At 41.9% G+C, this 14,251-nt stretch overlaps 1 protein-coding gene across 1 annotated transcript; it reads left to right on the top strand.

Annotated features, from left to right (window-relative positions):
- Positions 1-3,723: 3,723 nt before the first annotated feature.
- MSMB (microseminoprotein beta) lies at positions 3,724-12,768 on the top strand. Its single transcript, XM_019716155.2, has 4 exons — positions 3,724-3,877; positions 8,094-8,199; positions 9,247-9,352; positions 12,389-12,768. The coding sequence occupies exons 1-4, from the start codon at positions 3,872-3,874 to the stop codon at positions 12,516-12,518; spliced, it is 348 nt and encodes a 115-aa protein (XP_019571714.1). The 5' UTR covers positions 3,724-3,871; the 3' UTR covers positions 12,519-12,768.
- The last annotated feature ends 1,483 nt before the right edge of the window (positions 12,769-14,251 follow it).

Here is a 14,251-nt window from a genome sequence, read left to right as displayed (position 1 = left end):
CCTGCACTCCCCTCCTCCCTACCTTCGCTACCTTCTTTTTCTACAAGGCCCTGACAATGCATGAGCTCTAGTGAGAGGAACTGAGAGACTGGGAGACAGGTGGGAGAGATGCTTTTGTTCGTTTTTTAAATAGTGGTTTAAATGTGCATGCATTACCAATTTAAAAGTTAAATATTTTAAAATGTGATGAACCCTCCAAAGGAAGCCTCAGAACCTTTCTAGTTATTAACCATATATGAATAAAGGCAAGGAACTATATTATAAATACTTGATAGATCTAAGTAAAAGTTTAAAATCTCTATGTCAAACATATCACTTTTAAGGTAAAAGTAGAAATGAGGAAAATTTCTCATTCCTTGGGTCTAACTCCAGAGTCTGTGTTCTCATTATGAAAAAGTGAGGAAAATATATGTAGCATATGTGACAGTTGAAGATTAATATCTTTAAAATATTAAGAGCATATTTACTAATCCAGAAGAAAAATACAAACACCCCAAAACAGAAAAACAGGTAAAGGATACAAGTGAAGAGGCTACTCACAAAAGAAGAAATACAGTTGATTAATAAATATACCCAAAAAATGTCTACTTTTGCCAAACTTCAAAGAAAAGTAAATTAAAACAAAATAACATTTTCCACCTATCAAATTAGCAAATAATGAAATAATGCCATTTACCCAGAAATTCTGTATCTACAAATTTATCCTAAGGAAATTAGCATAAATGTGGGGACATTTTTATCTAAAAGATAAAATTCTTAGTTAAAAAGATGTCAGAAACAAGAGGAGATTGATCCAATAAATGAGGGCTTAGCCTTTCTGTGTAATGAAACATAGCCATTAAAGCAGTGATCAGATCTATATTTATTGATAGGCAAGAATGGTCATAGCATTGCTAAACGAGTAGAGCAGAGTGGATAACAACACGCTATACCTATGTATCACAGTAGGTACAATGTTCCGCCTTGGGAAAAAGTGCATAGGATTTTTGTCTCTCCTAAATGAACATATACCTAGAATGCTCTTAACCCTTTCACTGCATTAATTGATTTAAAGTGTTTTTTTCCCAAAATGTGTCAAAAATTCACAAAAAAATAAAAAGTTGATATTTTGGCTATTTTATGCATTTAGTAATAACATTTTGAGCTGCTTTGTACATAAATGACATTTTTATTTTAAACCTTTGTTATATGGTAATAAATTTACCATTATATTGAATTTTAGCAAAAAATACTCAAAACATACTAAGTGGTATCAATTAGATTTAAGTATAGATAAATTGTATCTAATGGCATTGACAATATAAAAAATTTATTACAAAATGTTACACAATATGGCATACAAAAACTCTTTGTTGTTGATGGTGCAAGCCACAGGAAAACATATCCGAATGTCGCAGCAAAAGTTTAAAGGAAATCCTCCAAGATGCTGACAGTGGCTCTCTTGGGACAGTCCAACCACAGCATTTTCCCTTCTGCTTATTTCTGTTCACTCTTTTTTGACCACACATATGGAGTGTATGCGTGTGCATGTGTGAAATAAATAAATAAATAAATAAATAAATAAATAAATAAATAAATAAATGGAACAGTAAGGCTTGTTCAGTCTGTTAAGATAAAAGTTGAAATAGGATCAAAATCAGGCAGGTTTGGGCAAAGCTGGCTGCAACACATCTGGAAAATGCTGATCATTTTTTTTCCTTCCTTCCCAATCCAGGTAGGAAGCACTCACACCTGCTCACAACATCCCTGCCCTATCACAAGCCATAGTTCGTGTTCGGGGCGGGTGTGGGGTGGGGGTGGGGGCCTAAGGGGGAGCAGATAGGGACAGCCTTCTTGCAGCACCTAGTGAGTGGCAGATGGGCCCTTTCTCGCTGTGGCGCTGGCTGGCCATGTGGAACACCCACATTAAACCAGGTGTGATTCTATTCTGCATGGCTGCTCGTACCAGGCACTGAGACAAGGGAAGGCTGTAGACGGCAACAAGCTGTGGCCACCATCTCAGACACCGAGTTCTGAGCTGGGAACAGCAGAATCTGCTGTTTGTGTGAGCAGGAAAGGAATTTAGTAAAGGTATTAGCTCACAGGCTTTGTGGGAGGCCAGAGACATCGACTTGGCTGCCCCAGGCCAGGTGGGTCCCCCGAACCCTGCTGCTGATGGCTGCAGCAAGGCCTCACTGCCAGCGCTCACAGTCACTGCCCTGCACACGGGCTGCAGAAACCCTCGCCCTAGGAGCCTCCTCCTCTACCATCACTCCCAGGAGACTCTGCATGATGCCGGTTTCCAAGAATGCTCTTTGAGGGGATCCTGCTCTGTGTATCTGATTGTGGAACTGAGGTCATATGCCTGTGATAAGGATGTTAGGACACAAAATCTTAGGTATGGTGGGACTTGCACTGTGGCAAATTCTTCAAACTTGGTGTTTCTGAAAAGGCTGAGGGGCTACTGACCGTGACAAACATGCCCCTAACTTCTAGGAACTTAGAGTCCACAGAAGTTTAAATGAGCAGAAGCATGCAGGAACCTGTGGTGACCCTAGTGAATGGGGAGGCAGCCCTCCAAGGGAACAGGAGAGCTAAGCCACGTGGTGTTGGGAGGTGGCTAGACTGGTTTTAGGGGTGGTAGAGGTTGGAAGAGGACAACATGACTGTGACCAGCTCTGAAGAGCTTTGAGAGCCAATTGGCTTCTTCAAGAGGCCTGAGCTTTCACCTGCGGGTAGAGGGAACCCAGGGTGGGATTTTAGGCACTGTAGCAAGCTGTGGGGAGATAAAATGGGATAAAATGGTGTTACAGGCTGACTTGTGTGCCCCCAAATTCATATGTTGAAGTCTTAACCCCCCAGGACCTCAGAATGTGATTGCATTAGAGATAGGGTCTTTAAAGAGTTGATTAAGTTAAAATAAGCCCATTAGCATGGGTCCCAATCCACTATGACTGGTGTCCTCATAAGAAGAGGAGATTAAGACAGATGCACACAGAGGAGAGGCCCTGTAAAGACACAGGGAGAAGGCAGCCATCTGCAAATCAAGGAGAGAGGCCTCAGAAGAAACCAACCCTGCCAGCACCTGGATTTCAGACCTTTGGCCTCCAGAATTGTGAGAAAAGTAATTTCTATTGTTTAAGCTGCCCAGTCTGAGGTATTTTGTTAATGGCAGCCCGAGCTCGATTAACTCAGAAATGGAACGTTCTTCAAATATACCAGAAGTGTCTGCTTGCTGCTGCTCCCCAAAGCCATCCTCGGCATGATGAGGCAAGAAGGCTTTTCTGGAAGATGGTTGTTGAGCAAAGAGGAGGGCTTGCTTGATGCAGCAGGCAGTAAAGACTTGAGAGTCAAGAAGAGTTTTAGAAAGTTCAAGCTGCTTAAGCCTATTTGGCTTATCAAGGAAAGTCCGCAGGGTACTGCTTTCTCATTCCACGGAGCTGGCTCGGGGCTATCTGCTCTCTCAGAATAGACCCCAAGGGCAGTGCCCTGGTGGGCCTGCTGGCCTGACCCACTGAGTATTCTAACGCCTCCTTGGAGCCCAGCTTCACTACCTGGCTGTGTGATTGGTGTCCCTGAGCCTGTTTCTGTGTGAAATCAAGTTAGATAGCATCCACTCAGCATGGGGAAGGCTCAGGAAACAGGAGTTCTTTCCTCGCTCATGTCAAGGGCAAATGTATTTCAGGGGTGGATATGGCAAGACTAAATACATACTTTATGAATAACTCATAAATCATCTGAAGCCAGTTTCCTGTTGATACTCAGCCCTCTGTAATCAGCGTGTCCTTGGCACGTTCTTCCCTGATGACGCCAGATGTGTGGCTGCTGGCTCCTGTATAAGTTCGCTGTGACTTTCCCTGGATGCACTTGCCTCTAAGGACTCCTGCTTGTCATGATGGTAGGTAACTAACTGGTTTCATACATAAAGTTCAGAAAAGAAAAAAAAAAGAATATACAGCATATTCCTTATGTTAATGTACTGTGATGTGTGTTTCTGCTGGATACAATTTAATGGTAAATGTGATTTAGTTATGAGTCTTCTCTAGATTACCTGCAATTCAATGTGTAGTGTGTAATGAGAGTCTGTGAGCTTGGGGAATGCATTTAGCGCTATATATATTCCCTAAAATCAAAGCTGTTGTTTCTTTTTCTTTTTCTTTTTTTAATTGGGGAATATTGGGGAACAGTGTGTTTTTCAAGGATGTCGTCATTGTTTTTTCAATCTAGTTGTGCAGGGGGGGAGGAGGGGAGCGCAGCTCAGCTCCAAGCTCAAGCTGTTGTTTTCAATCTAGTTGTGGAAGGTGCAGTTCGCTGGCCCGTGTGGGAATCGAACTGGTAACCTTGTTGTTAAGAGCTTGTTGCACTCTAACCAATTGAGCCATCTGGCCGCCCCCAAATTTGTTGTTTCTTTCAGGAATTTGGGATTCAATTAGGTTTCACTCAGGGCTCTAATTCTTGGGCCCTGAATGAATGATTTGTGAAATTAAACATAATTTCAGAGCTACAGCACTGCATCATTTTACAGATGAGAAATCGAGCCTGGGGAGGGGAAGAAGCTACCACGGGGGTCTCACCATGAGCCTATGGGGAGCTGAGATGGAAACCCAGGTGTCCTCCTCTCTAGGCCAGAGGCTTCCAAACCTGGCTGTGCTGCGAAATCACCTGGGGGACTCTGATAAATACTGATTCCTGACTCCCACACCAACCATTCTGAGATAATTGGTCTGCAGTGTGGCCTTGAGAATTGGGTTTTCAAAAGCTGCTTAATGTTCAGCAAAATTTGGAAACCATCAACCCTTTCAGTGTATCATGTTGTATTAAGATAGAATTTTGCATCAAAATCTATAAAAACTCATTTAGACCCCCTTTTCATCTTTAATTCAAACTTCACCTTTTAAAAGTATCCTTTGCTAGAACCAGTGAAAGGGAACGAACTGGGCTGTTCTCGGGATGCAAAGAGGAAGGAAGTGGCCTACGCACAGGAGCCAGCAAGTAAGGTTGGAGGATGCTCAGGGACGGACTCTGGGCCTCCCTCGGGCCGGGCCTCGGAAAAGGTGTCAGGGAGATGGCAGTGGGAATGGCAGGAAAACAGCTGCCGGGGTCCTCCTGCTCTTCTCAGACCCTCCTTCAGCCTTAGAGTGAACTGTGTAAGCTGCACATCTGGCATGGGCCCGCTCTGCTTAAGACACTGGATGACGCCTGACTTGTGGGAAAGGCCCAAGGAGCAGCAACTTACCTAAAGGGACAGGATCTGTAGGGGCACTGCCAGCCTGCTTCATTCACCCCAAGGCTGGTACAAAGCCACACCATCTAGAAAGTGTGACAAATGCCGGCCTCACGGCTGCACTGTCTCCTATGCCTGCACGTGTCAGGTGCTCAACTTCAGAGAATGCAGGAAAGGAAGCAAAGGAGGTGAGAGGAATTGAACATGGGAGCAGGAAAGGACGTCAGAGCTTCTGTACTAAAGTGGTCCTCAGGCCAGCAGCACAGCCATCACCTGGGAGCTTGTGAGAAACTTCCGGGGATTCATACCCACATTAAAACAGCACTGGTTTTGATCATGTTTCTCGTACTCCTCACCTGGGGGATTTGGTCAAGAAGCAAAGGCCTTGGTCTTGTCCTTCTTGAGTTTGAGACTGTGTTTGTTACTAGCAGCCTGGAGACTTTGATACCCACCCAAGTGGGAGAACACCTCTTCTTACGGGGAGGGAACTGAGGCAGAGACAGAGAGAAAGAGAAGAAAGAGGAGGGGAAGCACCAATGGCAGGCTATATGTGAGATATTGTCAATTGGTTAATCTCAAAACTCCATCCTCTGCTCTCCCCTGTCACCATGTTTGGACTCCATCCTGGAGTCTCTGCTCAGAGCAGCAGGAGATCTGGGAGTTCTGCACCCCTCACCCAACTTGGGCTGCAGCCCGGCTTGTGCCCACTATCACCTCTGTTCCATGTTGAGGCGAACCAAGACTTCCAGGATTCCTGTAATTACCACCACTCCCCAGCAACATACTTTCTGGATGAAGGGAGCGGAAATTCTGTCAACAAGGCTGGATTTGTTGTGGGTTTGTTGTTTTTTTCTGTTGTTGTTAGTTTTTTGTGGTTTTTTTTTTTGAGAAAAAAATTCAGGTTATACAGAATGATGAAACAGAGAGAGCTGGTGCAAACTTAAGTTCTGGTGTGAGCTAAATGTACTGAGGGTTTCTTGTAAGAATTGATTTTTGTTGTTGTTGTTGTTATAAAACAAATGCATTTCATTGTAGACAATTTAGAATATAAGACGAAGCACCCAGAGAAGAAAGTTGTCTTAATCCCTCAGCTCAAAAATGACTTGTTAAAATTTGGCACAAAATTTTTAATCTCTTTCTGAGCATACTCCTCTATGTGTATCTTTTTTAACCTGTTATTCCACTTAATGATACATAGTGATCATTTATGTCATTTCATATTCTCTTACCTCTCCAGTTTACCAGTTTTTATTTTTTCTGAATCACCATGTTCTCAACCAGCCCTGTTCTTGGGCATTTTGGTTATTTCTATTTCCCCACTGCAGTGAGCATCTTTGAGGAGAAGCCTATCTCCTTCTCTGTGCTATTCTTCATAGGATCAAGTCTGAGAAGTGAAAAGGTGATGTAAAATGTTGTAAACAGTTTTAAGAATTTGGATATGTACAACCAAATTATGCTCCATAAAGACTGTTCCAACATACACCATCCTTGTGCATTTTACTTCCCATATATGCCTCTATTTTCCTCTGAGTACTAGAACTCATTCTTGCCATCGCATTACAGTTCTATTTTATCTACATATTTACATTTATTGTGCTATCAGTAAGTTAAACTTTTTCATGTGTTTGTTCATAATTTCTATTTATGTCTGTGTATGTGTTTGTGAAAAGTCCCTTTATTTCCTTTGCCATTTTTCTACTAGGATATTTTTCTTTTTCCCACTGATATACAGAAGTTGTTTATGTAATGATGTCATTCTCCAAATTTGGTAATTGCTTTTTAATTTTGTTTCTAGACTTACATAATCAAATTAATTTTTTTCTTTTTCTTTTATACTTAGAATAAAATTAATACTTACCTATATTTTCTGTGATTAGTTTATGATCTTTAAAAAATTTTGAAAGTATAGTAAAGTACAGTAAAGTAAAAAAATTTTAAAACATTCAATATTATATTAGTTTCAGGTGTACAATATAGTGATTCAACATTTATATACCTTATAAAGGTGTCACCACAATAATTCTAGTAACCATCTGTCACTGTAAAAAGTTAGTTTACAATCTTGTAAAAATTTAACCTTCAAATCCTCTTAGAATTTCTTTGTGTGGGAACTAAAGTAGAAAATTAATTTTGGTTTTTTTTTTCAAAATAACCCACCACTTGTTCTAGTACCATTTATTGAATAATCATTCTCTACAGATTTCAAAGACTAAGTTTATTTTATAATAAATTTTGATATGTATTTAAAAGTACACTTCCTGGGGTCTCTATGTTGTTCCTCTTACCTGTCTTTCTCTTCTTATATCAGTAATGCACTACTTTAGGTAGTATCGGTGAAAATTAATTTTAGACATCTTACAGAACAAGTACCCTCACCCATCTTCTTTTTGAAAAGGTTCCTGGAAATTCCCACATTAAAGTTTGTTTATTTAGCTTGCTCGTCTCAAAATGATGATAAGCATAACTTGATATTTTGTTTTTGTCCTGCAGATCCAGTGTCAGCTAGAGATGAACTGATAACATTCAATGATTAGCCATCAATGATTCCTTTATCACTTAGAAAATGAAGTTCTTAGCCTCATTTCTTTCCTTTAAATCATACATACTCTGCAAAGCAGTTAAAAAATCAATATCGACAAGGGTTTCCCAAATCTCCTCTGTAATAAAATAGCACAATATAACTGTTGGCCTATGATCTTTGACTCACATTTAGCTCTTTTCCAGTTTATTTTAGTAACTTGTCTTATTCCTTTGCTAGATTACTGGAGGGTATAAGCTCCACCTTTAAATCACCTGCCAGAGCCCAGCAATGATCCTCGTACAGGCTACTTAGTCAATGACTACCATCTGAATTCATTGTTCTCCTTTCTGACGTTTCTTTCCATTATAGAAAGCTTTTCTGGAAAGCCTCACAGTTTTCGCCACCTTAGTGACTTTATGCAATACCCAGTGCTATCTCATGCCTAACACGAACTTTCCAAATGATGTCTCTAATGGTAAGTTCTGGCTTTTCAAATTTATTATTTTATTGCAGCCTAGTAGTTGTAACCTTTTGGCAGATGAAGTCCTTTAAATCTACATGAGAAGGAGGGCTAGGGGCAGATATAGTACAATTAGGGACTTCAATTTGCCATTTATATAAGATAGTGGTTCTCACCCAAGCCCTATGAGAATCGCCTAGAGAGCTTTTGAAACCTACCAATGCTCAGGGCCTATCTAAGACCAGGTAAATCGGAATCTCTGTGGTAGGAGCTGTACATTTAAAAGCTTTTCCATTGACTTTGTATGTGCAGCCAGAAAATCATCAATTATTCCAAAGCAGTACTTCTCAAACTTGAATGCACACGTGAGCTGTCTGAGAATCTTGTAAACATACAGGTTCTGATTCTGGGTCTGGAGCGAGAGAGAGAGTTGGCATGTCCAACACACTGTCAGCTGCTGCTGATGCTACTAGTCCCAAAAGCACACTTGGACCACCAAGGATTAAAGCAGTGGTTCTCACCCTTGCTTGAACATTTGAATCACTTGTGGAGCTTTCTAAAAATATGGCGGCCTGAGCCCCACGCCAAGGGATTCTGATTTCATTTTTTCTGGGGTAGGACCCAAGCATAGATTAAAAAAAAAATACCCAAGATGTTTTCCACGTGCATTTGAGGTTGAGAAGCAAAACAAAGGGAAGTGGGAAAATGAGACATTTACCCAGAGATAATCCTGCAGAAAAAAACTTGGCCCCTAGTACCTCTAGGCTCATAATAGCTATCTGATTAAAGAGGAAGGCCTTATTTTTCCTTGAAATGTCTGTTCTGAAATAAAATCGGGAAGGATTTAAGCTTGCTGTAAGAAAATATCAGTGGCATGAACTGGACAGTACTGGAATTTAGCTGTGAGTGATCACAGAAACACTTTCCTCAGATGCCTTCAGAATCGATGAGATTCTCCTCTGGGAGGGGTGCAGATGGCAAGGGCTGGCCCGTATCCTGCAAGCCTTGTTCCGGTTGCATGACTTGGGTACTTCGCTGACGATGCCACATGTATTATTTTAGAATGCAACGATGCCAATGGAGTCACACACCCGCTGAACTCAAGGTGGAGGACTGAAAACTGTGAGGTGTGTTTTTGCAGCCAAGAAGGAATTGATTGTTGCAACATGTAAGTTGTCGCCAGCCAGGCTAAGAGGGGAGGTGGCTGTTGCTGTTGGGCTGCTTCCTGAGGTACAGCTGCTCCATTTCAAAATCCCATCCTGAAGAGGGTTTCGTTGTCAGTACTATTTCTTTCTTTTTTTTATTGTGGCAAAATATGTATAACATAAAATTTAGCATTTTAAACATTTTCAGGTGTAAAATTCAGTGGCATTAAGCACATTCACATTTTTGTACACCCATCTCCAACATCATCTCTAGAACTTTTTCATCTTTCCTAACTGAAGCTCCCTACCCAATAAATAACAACTCTCCATTCCCTCCTCTCCCTAGGCCCTGGCAACCATCATTCTACTGTCTCTATGAATCCGACAACTCTAAGTGAAATTGTACAATATTTGTCCTTTTGTGACTGGCTTCTTTCAGTATAATGTCCTCAAGGATCACCCATGTCATAGCCTGTGTCAGAATTCCCTTTCTTCTTAAGGCTGAATAACGTTCCATCACATGTATAGACCACATTTTGTTTATCCATTTTATCTGTTGATAGACATTTGTGTTGTTTCCATCTCAGTCTTACTTCTTTTAAGTTGTTTTTGCAACTTGATAAATATCTTTATTATTAAATACCTATATCCTGATGTGTTGCTGAAGATAGGAAAGGGTACCTAGAGGTCTGAAGCTATTGTAAAGGTTATATGGTCTTCACTTCTGATTTGGCCTGTGGTGATTTGTAAGAACAGGAGTGAGTCAGAGCACAGGCAGAGGATATAGGGTGTGAGAGGGAAAGGATAATATGTACTCAAAACCCTAGTTTCTTCACTGCTTAAGTTTAAATTGTCAGCCCCAAATCACACAGATGTTTTCTGCGGGGGTGCTGTGGACGCCAAAGGTCTAGTACTTGGGCCAATAGAAGAGAGTACCTGCAGTGTGAGCCTAATTTTCTTGTTTTTTTTCTGCCAGCTATGTCTACACAGCCACTCCACTCCACCTCCAGTCCCCACACCCTGGCAAATTCCACTTGATGCCTTCACTTCAGCCTTAGCCTATAGTGTTTTGCAAGAACAGGAGTGGCTTTGAGGAAAGAAGCATTGGTTAAACACAAACAAAGTAGTGTTTCTTAGATTTGCCTGATCACAGACTCATCTGGGAAGCTTGCTGAAAACAGGTTTCTGGGGCCCACTCAGAACCTACTGAATCAGAAGCTATAGGGACCTAAGGAATCTGAATTGTAACCGGTATCTCAGAGTTGTATGACACCACCAGAGAGGAGAGCAGTGAGCACTTGACTTAAATCAGAACATCTGAGTGCTACTGAGTAAGTTTAAGTGTCTAGAAAGTTCCAAACGCATTTATTGAGGATGCTTCATGCTAAGTGCCTTATGGAACAAGAGAAATATCAGATCAGGAGACTTTCTGGCTGCCTGAAGCAGGTTACCAGGTATTGCCTTGGCTGGGTCACTGCGTATTACAGCTGAACCTTGATTTTATGGCTCCAGAAATTTGACACTGCGTTAGTATCATGTGTCAGTGTGACTCTGAAGTTTGATTATATCAGCCAAGTTAAGAGCTAATGAGCCTTTTCTCCCTGACATTGCAGCACACCTCCAAAGTGGCCAAAGCTTCCATGTTACCAGGCCTTGACACGCCCCCACCTGGTCAGGGCTGCATCATCACAGCCATGTCAGTACGACTGTCTTCTGTTCCCATGGACAGAGCGTAGAAAAGAGTGACACGGGAAGAGCCTTGATGCCAGAGTCACAGTAATGGAGTCTGAATCTCCATTCCTTGCATACCGGCTGTGTGACCATGAATATGTTTTTTAATCTCTCTTAGCCTCGGTTTCCTCATTGTAAAATAGGGATAATCAGGGTTTAATGAGAATTAAAAGAGATTCTGCATATAAATTCAGTAACTTAACAAATATTGAATGCCTTCTCTATGCCAGTTCTGTGTCCCCTAAGCCTAGGACAGTAACCAACACCTAGTTGGAGCTCAAGGTACCCCTTCCCTCTTTCCTTCCACCTGCCTATTCCATTTGGCACACTGTACCGCATGGAGGAAATGTGCACATTTCTCCCTACTGTTCAGAGCCAACTCCTTTCCCCTGTAATTGCCTCATAGCCTACCAAGTTGTTCTCACGATTTTTTTTTTTTTTTTTTTACTACAGCAAAATACAGCTTTTGATTAAATTTTCTCTGGGAGAATTTTTTTGACACATTTTACTCTCTAAGGGACACTGTCCAGATTGCAAGCTGCACAGTGGCCTCCCCCCTACCCAGACCCCAGCCCCAAGTGCCCAGGGAAAATCTATTTCCAGTTCTCACTTTGATTACTAGATTACCCTTTGGGAGGAGGACTGAAATGTCCTCTTTGGTTAAAATAAGTCAAGGGTCACCTTTTGGAAGGAAACATTGTCACAAAGGACCCTGGGGTTGGCTGCTTCTATGTACACGTTGGGCAGGGGTAATTTAAATCTGGGGTGTATGGATGGGTTCTGGGAAAGTACTGAACCCTAACATTGTTTGCTCCCTTGAATATATGGTTGGACTCTCCTGGGGAGAGGGCCCCAAGCTTTTGTCAGCGTCTCCCTGGACTCCATGAGTCTGGCCTGGAGTGACTCTTTGCTCATGTTGGCTGAGCCAGCTCCTACTCTAATAGGTCCCCATGACAGAGATGGGACAACTGTTCCCTTTCCACATTCAAGCAGCAGTACTGCTGGCCATTACCTGATCAGGGAGCGCAAGAAGAGTCAGGCTGGAACAAGCTGCTTGGCCCTAGAGCTTGCCTTTGGGCCTCTTAGAACTTGCTGTTGTCCTGTGCACACAAGATGGATCTCAGGAACAATGTCAGGGATGGTCTAAGTTTTCATAGCCCAGGTTCCATGAAGGCATCACTTAGGGGCTGCAAATCAAGGGGTGTCCTTAAGTTGGTGAAGGGCATCCTCTCACAGTTGGAATGTGGGCTGCTTCTACCACAGAGCTGGCCCTGAGGAGGCTGGGCATCCTCCCCCTTATAACACGCCTTCTTTTGTCTCAATGACAGGGCTGCTACACCTGTGAATTATGACACAGTCAAGTGCGAGAAAATTCTCAACAAGGAAACCTGCACCTATACAGTGGTGGAGCGGGAGGACCCAGAAAAAACTTGTGATGTCAGTGGTTGGATGATGTAATATGCTTCTAGTAGGCCTGGGTCTTCCAGCCAGAGGGGGCCCAGGTCAGGCCTCCTTGTTCTATGGCCTCTAACAGTCTCTGATTATGTAACCCTTCCTATCAGTAAAAACATATTGAGCAAACACTTGAATATGTGTATACTTTCAACTTATAGATTATGTATGCATTGATATAATGCACATTATAAAGCATGCAAACATTTAATGGAGAGAAAAAATAAATATGAATAAAAGTTATATTTTCCCTACACTCCAATAGATCATTGTGCATCTCCTACTAAGGCACTGCTGCTTCTGATATAGCCGTACTCTGCTGCCTTGGCGTCCCCCTATCTGGTGAACAATTCAAAAATTAATGTGTCTTTAAAATGAATTCAGATCCCTTATATTCTTGGAGGTTTTATGTTTCTCCTTCCTTCCTCTTCTTCAGAGAGTGTCCTCCATGCTGTATCCCTCATATACCTCTGTATTTGCCTTAAGTTAAGGCAGGTTAGAGTGGGACAGCCTGGAAGAAGTAGCTGTGAGACCGACCACATGCAGCCCAATGGGGTATTAAAGGCCAGGAGCTCTGGCATGTGGATGGGGAATGGCTTGCGTGCAGTATTCCAGTATCAGTTATTTCTTGCTGCACGCAGACCACCCCAAAACTGGGAGACTTAAAACAGTGACAGTGCTGATCATCTCTTGCTTCTGTGTTAGGGAACATGTGTTCACCCAACAGGTCTTTACTGAGTGTCGGCCAGGCAGTGCTCTGGGCTGGGGGTACAGCAATGAACCAGAGAGACCAGGTCCCTGGTCTTCTGGGGCTTGAAGTCAGGTGTGTGTGTATGTGACAGATCACAAACAAGCAAACAGTTTTCTGTTGAACAATCCATGGGCAATTGGTAAAGGGCTTTAGTTCTCCTCTTCCCTTTAACCCTATCTGTTCAAAAATGTTATAGGACTAGCTGAGCAATCCTAGGCAGGCCCCTTAGTTTTTTTGGTCACTCTAAGGTAATGGGCACAATTAGCACCAAGTATGAGGACCTCTGTCTAAATGGAAACAGAAAGATTCCTATTTTAACACCTGCTCACAAATAAATCAACAACAACAAAGAAAACTCCAATGTGATAACGCGGCACTAGGCACTAGGCTGATCATCACGAGGAGGTACAGAGCGGTGGGATGCAGAGTGTAGAAAACTGTGTGTTGTGACATGGTGCAAACAAAAACATGCTTTGGAATCACATAATGTGGCTTGGAATGTGGACTCTGACATTTATTTATTTACTGAATTTTAAAAAAAATTGTGGTAAAATATATATATAACATAAAATTGACCATTTTACCATTTTTAAGTGTACAATTCAGTGGTACCAAGTGCATTCACATTGCTGTGTAAACATCACCACAATCCATATCCAGAACTTCCCATCATCCCAAACTGAAACTTTGTACCCATTAAACAATAATTCCCCTTCCCCAAGCCTGTGGGAACCACCCTTCCATTTTCTGTCTTTATAAATTTGACTACTTTAGGTACCTCATATAAGTGGACTCATATAGTATTTGTCCTTTTGTGTCATCTAACATTTATTTTTGCATCTGTACGTTAATGCTAAATAATACCTACCTTGTGAGTACATTTGGTGTGAGAGAATCACTTAGGATATTCCTCCATACAGAGTTTGCCTTCAACAAAGGCTTATTTCGTTTAATCTGATTTATTCTGTAGGGACAAAAGAACTGTGAC

The sequence above is a fragment of the Rhinolophus sinicus genome, linkage group LG07 (assembly GCF_036562045.2).
Source record: "Rhinolophus sinicus isolate RSC01 linkage group LG07, ASM3656204v1, whole genome shotgun sequence".
In the NCBI taxonomy this organism is placed as follows: domain Eukaryota; kingdom Metazoa; phylum Chordata; class Mammalia; order Chiroptera; family Rhinolophidae; genus Rhinolophus; species Rhinolophus sinicus.
This window is presented reverse-complemented; position numbering and strand designations above follow the sequence as displayed.

Bases quoted from the DNA above. Each gene is read 5' to 3' on its own strand.
- MSMB (XM_019716155.2), top strand. The intron at 8,200-9,246 runs GTAAGTTCTGGC...GTATTATTTTAG, and splicing joins TCCAAATGATGTCTCTAATG to AATGCAACGATGCCAATGGA. The intron at 9,353-12,388 runs GTAAGTTGTCGC...TCTCAATGACAG, and splicing joins GGAATTGATTGTTGCAACAT to GGCTGCTACACCTGTGAATT.